Below are 7,500 nucleotides of genomic sequence, written 5' to 3'. Positions count from 1 at the left end.
ACTCCAATAGGAGTGAAAGGATAAATAAAACTTGAAACTCGAAACTTGTGTGTGTGTGTGTGTGTGTGTGTGTGTGTGTGTGTGTGTGTGTGTGTGTGTGTGTGTGTGTGTGTGTGTGTGTGTAACTGAAGGCGTAGATACTGTTTGTGACAACAAAGGACAACAAGAATACATCCAGTCCTCAACACGAGAAGCCCAGGCGCCGTTCCTGATCGTCAAAAGATGGAGAATGGCGGTGATGTGTCAGCAGTGCAGCAGCCTCAAGACCATTCAGGTATCAGGACCAACTGTGCCTGGGAAGAAGCTTGGGACTGAAATGGGTGAACCTGAAATCAGCCTGAAACGTCATGAAGCAGCAGAATCTCTCTCTCTCTCTCTTTTGTCTCCGTTCTCTTGTTCAATTTTGTACAAACTGTACTGCCAGCGAATTCAGATTTTTTTCTCCCGTTGTTGTTTCTTGAATGCCATGTGGTGAAACGGAGCTGCTGTTTCGTACAAAAAACCTTGCAGTGCATTATGTATAATATCATGTTTGAACAGAACTGTTGCTGTATATATTACACGCGCTGTACTGCTTTACATACATTTATGTCATATTAGAAGTGGGATATCGTTTTATATCAAATTACATTGCAAACCATCGTACTACATTACATTTATGTTATACTGAAACGGGAGAAAACAGCAGGCAGGTGGCAGAATGGTTAAGACACTCTCCTGCCAATACAGAGTCCGTCAGGGTCCGGGTTCGAATCCAGCTGTGGCCCGTTCCACTAAGTTCGACTGGAAAATCAAACTGAGCGTCCAGCCGTTCGGATGACACGATAAACCGAGGTCCCGTATCACGCAGCACGCACTCGGCTTTGTATTTGTTTTTCTTTTTATCACAGCAGATTTCTCTGTGTCAAATTCGGGCTGCTCTCCCCAGGGAGAGTGCGTCGCCATACTACAGCGCCACCCTTTTTTCTTCTTCTTCTTTTTTTTCCCCCTGCGTGCAGTTTTAATAGTTTTTCCTATCGAAGTGGATTTTTCTACAGAATTTTGCAATGAACAACCCTTTTGTTGCCGTGGGTTCTTTTACGTGCGCTAAGTGCGTGCTGCACACAGGACCTCGGTTTATCGTCTCATCCGAATGACTAGCGTCCAGACCACCACTCAAGGTCTAGTACAGAAGGGGTGGGGTGGGGGGGAATATCGGCGGCTGAGCCGTGATTCGAACCAGCGCGCTCAGATTCTCTCGCTTCCTAGGCGGACGTGTTACCTGTAGGCCACCACTCCACTTTGACATGAACACAAATATATATGCATGCACTCGAGGCCTGGGCTATGCTGCTGGTACTCAAGGCCTGGGCTATGCTGCTGGTACTCGAGGCCTGGGCTATGCTGCTGGTACTCAAGGCCTGGGCTATGCTGCTGGTACTCAAGGCCTGGGCTATGCTGCTGGTACTCAAGGCCTGGGCTATGCTGCTGGTACTCGAGGCCTGGGCTATGCTGCTGGTACTCAAGGCCTGGGCTATGCTGCTGGTAGCAGATGTGGTGTGGCGTATATGGATTTGTCCGAACGCAGTGACGCCTCCCTGAAAAACTGAAACTGAAAACTGATACGGGATTATCGATTTATATATGCATAGTACTGTTGTTTTTTGTTTTTTTAAAATGTGGATGTTGTTCTATATCATCTTACATCGCAAACTATTGTACAGATGCATCACATTATCGTTATGCAAATTGAAAAAGGAATTATTGTTTCATCATTGCAATCATTACATTGTACATCATTACACTGCACTCTCTCTCTCTCTCTGTCTGTCTGTCTGTCTCTCTCTCTGTGGCTGTCTGTCTGTCTCTCAGTCTCTCTCTGTCTGTCAGTTACTTGATGTCATATTGAAACGGCTTTTTTTTTTATCATGACCTTACATGACATCGCATGATGTTAAATTGATATATATATATATATATATGAAGATGACATAGTACGATCCAACATTCCCGTTCGGAACAGCGGAAGAGCTATTGACAATAAACTTCACTTCAGTTTTCACAGGTGAGATATTGAGGGTGAGGACAAAGAAGACCCCCCCCCCCCCTCAGCCTCCACCACCCTCCCTCCTAAACCCCTCCAACCCCCCTCCAAAAAGAAAGACAACCCCCCAAAAAACAACAACAACCAAAAACAACAACAACCCCAAACAAAACCAAACCAAGAAAGAAAGAAAGAAGAAAAAGAAGATACAATGTTACGCTTGGAATGTTAGTTTTTCCTCCTCCTTCCCCCCTCCTCCCCACTCCCCACTTACCGCCTTAGCTCTCCAACAATCCCCACCCCCCCCCCTCCCCCTTGACCTCCAGCCCCGACCACACCCACACACTCTCCCCTTCCCTCGCAAATCACTTCTCTCTCTCTCCCCACCCTCGCGGAGAAAACAACAAAAACAACATTGCTGATACTGTTCTGGTCGTTCAACCCCTTGTGGGGAGGAGAAGAGTGGTGGGTGGGGGGAGGGTAGCTGTGGTGAGAGGGGGGTGGGAGGGGGCAGGAGGTGGTAGGGGGTGGGGCGGGGGTTAAGACAGCGCGGTGTTAACTTGTCAAATCAGTAAGGCGGATCTCCAACATGGCGGGGATGGGGCGGGGTAAGATATGGCGGTGTTAACTTGTCAAAAGGGCAGAACTCCAATCTGGCGGGGGGAGTGGGGTGGGGGGTGGGGGGTGGAGGTGTGTGTGTGTGGGGGGGGGGAGGTGCGGTGTGTGGATGGGAGCTGTGGGGGGGGGGGGGGATGGAGAGGGGTAGTGGGGCCGCACTTGAAACACTCCCTTGGTGGTGTCGCAGTGAACAAAAAGGTGGAAGGAGCAGCCTGCCCTCCGTGACAGGATCTTCAGCAGGTCTTCTGGAGAGGACGTCTTCTTGTCTGGCGGGAAAAAACCAGCTGCTTTTCTTACTTTGCTTCTTATTTCAGGGTTCGGTTGTTGTTGTTGTTGTTGTTTGCTGGGGGTGTGGGAATCTTTTCGGTAGTGAAGGTGAGCCTGTTTCTGTCTGTCTGTCTGTTTGTCTATCTGTCTGTCTTTCTCCCTCTCTTTTTTTCTTCTATCTCTCTCTCTCTCTGTTTGTGTATCTGTCTGTCTGTCTGTCTTTCTCTTTCTCGCTCTCTCTCTGTTTGTTTGTCTCTCTGTCTGTCTGTCTCTCTCTTTCTCTGTCTGTCTGTCTTCCTCTCCCTCTCTCTGTTTGTCTGTCTGTCTGTCTCTCTCTGTATTTGTCTGTCTGTCTTTCTCTCTACCTCTCACTCTGTGTTTGTTTGTCTGTCTGTCTGTCTGTCTCTGTGTTTGTCTGTCTGTCTCTGTGTTTGTCTGTCTGTCTCTCTGTGTCTGTCTGTCTGTCTGTCTCTCAGTTTCTCTCTGTCTGTCTGTCTGTCTCTGTCTCTCTTTCTCTGTCTGTCTGTCTGTCTGTCTCTGTGTTACTGTTACACAATATAGCACAACCTGATGTAGGTAATATCAGTGGAAAACATCGAACATAACAGAAAGCTGGCCATGTACATCTACTACCGAGAAGAACTATTGGATACCCCGTAGAGACGTGTCTGTGAACACCCATCTACATTGTGTGTGTGTGTGTGTGTGTGTGTGTGTGTGTGTGTGTGTGTGTGTAAATTTGTGTATAGGTTGATGGCCTTCACAATGAAAATATTTGTCATTGTCATTGTCTCTCTCTGTCCATCTGCCTTTCTGTGTCGTTTTTACCTCCCTTTGTCCATCACACAACACAGCATCAGAAGTTGACCATCACACAACACTGGCATCAGAAGGTGTCCATCACACAACACTGGCATCAGAAGTTGTCCATCACACAACACTGGCATCAGAAGTTGACCATCACATAACACTGGCATCAGAAGTTGTCCATCACACAAAACTGGCATCAGAAGTCGTCCATCACACAACACTGGCATCAGAAGTTGTCCATCACACAACACTGGCATCAGAAGTTGACCATCACACAACACTGGCATCAGAAGAGGTAAACAGTCACGTGAAGTTGTGGTGACAACAGATAAGATAAGATAATGATTTTATTATCTCAAATAGAGAAGTTTTATCGGATTCATTATCACAACATGGACAGGTAAACAACATGGAGACCATAACTGTAAAAACAACAACATTAACAACAGCTTTTAGGAATATGACGAAGACACAAATGTAAAAAATATCACATACACCGTTTCATACATACACATTCAAGTGTAGACATGTTTCACTTTTTAGTGAAGTGTAGTACGTGCTTTTATGTTTGCATCTCTTCCGTCATTACGTGTATGGCCTGCAATTTACTCCTGGAAAAAGAAAACAACAACAACAACAACAAACACACACACACACACATACACACACACAACTGCAGTCACCTGCTTCTGACACGGGCAGGTACTGAGAACTTAACCCTTTCAGCCCTAAGGAGTTTACAGCCTTAGCATGCTTCCCTTCCATGCTGATGGTGACAAATTTGTATTTGTATTTCTTTTCATCACAACAGATTTCTCTGTGTGAAATTCGGGCTGCTCTCCCCAGGGAGAGCGCGTCGCTACACAACAGCGCCACCCATTTTTTGTATTTTTTCCTACGTGCAGTTTTATTTGTTTTTCCTATCGAAGTGGGTTTTTCTACAGAATTTTGCCAGGAACCACCCTTTTGTTGCCGTGGGTTCTTTTACGTGCGCTAAGTGCACGCTGCACACGGGACCTCGGTCTATTGTCTCATCCGAATGATTAGCGTCCAGACCACCACTCAAGGTCTAGTGGATGGGGAGAAAATATCGGCGGCTGTGCCGTGATTCGAACTAGCGCGCTCAGATTCTCTCGTTTCCTAGGCGGACGCGTTACCTCTAGGCCGTCTCTCCACATCCTCCAAATGCAGGAAATATAATGAAACCAACCGAACGAGGAAGAAGAAGAGTAAACAGCTGCGATAAACTTTGGCGTTGAGATGCACACTCTGACATCATTCTCATGCAGTGAAGGCTGAAGCCTTCAAAGTCCGTCCAGTCGCGAAACCCACCACCCTGTGATCAATGTAGATCTCCAAGCCGAACAGTTTTTCATGGCTGATTGGTAACGTGCATTCATCATCAACATCGCGCATGCTCTCTCTCTCTCTCTCTTCCCCGACCCCTCCCCCCCGCCACCCCCCCCCCCCCTCAGTCTCTGACCGTGGCTTTAGTTGCCCTGAATGACTCCTGTTCTCGCGAGTAAATCTGTTCCTACCTTCTCCACGCTCTGTAAAGACTGTGTGTGTACCACACACACATGGACTTCCGCTTCCGCCGAAGCTGGGGCGTTCGTGCTGAGTTCATTTATATTGGTTATTAAGATATCCATTCGTTTTAGTTAATTAGATATTCATTCATTTTAGTTATTTCAGGATATTGCTGTCGCGGGTAGTTCACTGCACAGCACTATATGCTCATTCATTTATGAAATGGCATTTTCGCGTAAACTCACACGCACTATAATTGGTGCATTTGTCGCTTTTATCCAGTTTCAAGATATCCTGATCTTTTCCCCTGTTACAATTATTATTGTCACTAAATTCTGGTTTTAAGAGATTGTGTGTGTGTGTGTGTGTGTGTGTGTGTGTGTGTGTGTGTGTGTGTGATATCAACGTAGCTTTTACCCGGTTTCAAGATGCCTTGATTTTTCTTCTTTTATTATTTTTATTTTTATTTTTTTTTGCATGATGTTATTGTAGCTTTTACCCAGTTTCAACATATCCTAATTTTTGTGTGTGTTTTTCTGTGCATCATATTATTGTAGGTTTTACCCGGTTTCAAGACATCCTGATTGATTGATTTTTCTTTTTTTATTTTGCATCATATCATTGTAGCTTTAACCTGGTTTCAAGATATCCTGCTTTTTTTTCTTTTCTTTTTCTTTTGCATCATAATTTATTGTAGCTTTTTTACTCTGTTTCAAGATGTCCTGTTTTTTCTTTTCTTTTGCATCATAATTTATTGTAGCTTTTTACTCTGTTTCAAGATATCCTGTTTTTTCTTTTCTTTTCTTTTGCATCATAATTTATTGTAGCTTTTTACTCTGTTTCAAGATATCCTGTTTTTTCTTTTCTTTTCTTTTGCATCATAATTTATTGTAGCTTTTTACTCTGTTTCAAGATATCCTGTTTTTTCTTTTCTTTTCTTTTGCATCATAATTTATTGTAGCTTTTTACTCTGTTTCAAGATATCCTGTTTTTTCTTTTCTTTTCTTTTGCATCATAATTTATTGTAGCTTTTTACTCTGTTTCAAGATGTCCCGATTTTTTCCCCATCCATCACGTAGTCGTAGCTGCTGTACCTGTTTGCAAGCTATTCTTTAATCAATCAATCAAGAGGCTTTACACATGACATGACTGTGAACACAGCGGTGTGTGTGAGAACCTGTGGAGGCTTGCAGTGTGCAGAGCGCTGAGACAGAGAGACACATCAGTCATGGCACTGAAAGACGCACGTCTGGCCGTCCTGCTCACCCTTGTTGCACGTGCTTGTCTGGCGGTCAGTAGCTTTCTTCTCGCCACAGCAACAGAACACAACAGAATGGAATAAAAACAGAATAGAATGGGGGAGGAATACATTAGACTGGAATGGAATAGAATAGAATGGGGGTGGGATACATCAGACTGGAATAGAACAGAACAGAACAGAATGGGGGTGTGATACATCAGACTGGAATAGAACAGAACAGAAAAGAATGGGGGGTGGGGGTGGGGGGTGGGGGTGGGGGTGATACATTAGACTGGAATAGAACAGAACAGAACAGAATGGGTGTGGGAGACATCAGACTGAAATAGAACAGAACAGAAAAGAATGGGGGTGTGATACATCAGACTGGAATAGAACAGAACAGAATAGAATGGGGGTGGGATACACCAGACGGAAATTAAAAAAAGAACAGATGAGAACATGTTAGAACGGGGAGGAATACATTGGACTGGAATAGAACAGAATAGAATGGCATGGGATACACTAGACTGGAATAAAATAGAACAGAATAGAATAGAATAGAATGGGCAGAAATACATTAGACTGGAATAGAATAGAATCGAACAAAATAGAAGAGAGTGGGGAGGAATACATTACATTGGAATAGAACAGAATAGAATAGAATGGGGGTGCGATACACTGGACTGGAATAGAATAGAATAGAACAGAACAGAACAGAATGAAATACAATGGGAGTGGGATATACTAGACTGGAATAGAACAAAACAGAATAGTACAAAATAGAATAGAGTAGGGAGGATTGCATTAGACTGGAATAGAACAGAACAGAATAAAATAGAATGGGGTGGGATACACTAGACTGGAGCAGAATAGAATAGAATGGGAAGGACTGCGTTTGACTGAAACAGAACATAATATAATCAAATAGAATGGGGAGGAATACATTAGACTGGAATAGAATAGACTAAAAATAGAATGGAATAAAATGGAATAGAATAGAATGGGGAGGAAT

The 7,500-nt window shown here is 44.1% G+C and overlaps 1 protein-coding gene across 1 annotated transcript in view; it reads left to right on the top strand.

Annotated features, from left to right (window-relative positions):
• Window positions 1–2,878: 2,878 nt before the first annotated feature.
• The window catches only part of LOC143290752 (uncharacterized), a 17,252-nt gene continuing 12,630 nt past the window's right edge, over window positions 2,879–7,500 (top strand). The window contains exons 1-2 of the mRNA XM_076600266.1: window positions 2,879–3,016; window positions 6,442–6,539. Coding sequence (XP_076456381.1) covers window positions 6,477–6,539 — 63 coding nt within the window. The 5' untranslated portion in view covers window positions 2,879–3,016; window positions 6,442–6,476. The remainder of the gene's footprint in view (window positions 3,017–6,441; window positions 6,540–7,500) is intronic.

Source organism: Babylonia areolata, chromosome 16 (genome assembly GCF_041734735.1).
Source record: "Babylonia areolata isolate BAREFJ2019XMU chromosome 16, ASM4173473v1, whole genome shotgun sequence".
Lineage (NCBI taxonomy): Eukaryota > Metazoa > Mollusca > Gastropoda > Neogastropoda > Buccinidae > Babylonia > Babylonia areolata.
The sequence above is the reverse complement of the archived record's forward strand: the minus strand, read 5'-3'. Positions and strand labels throughout refer to the sequence as shown.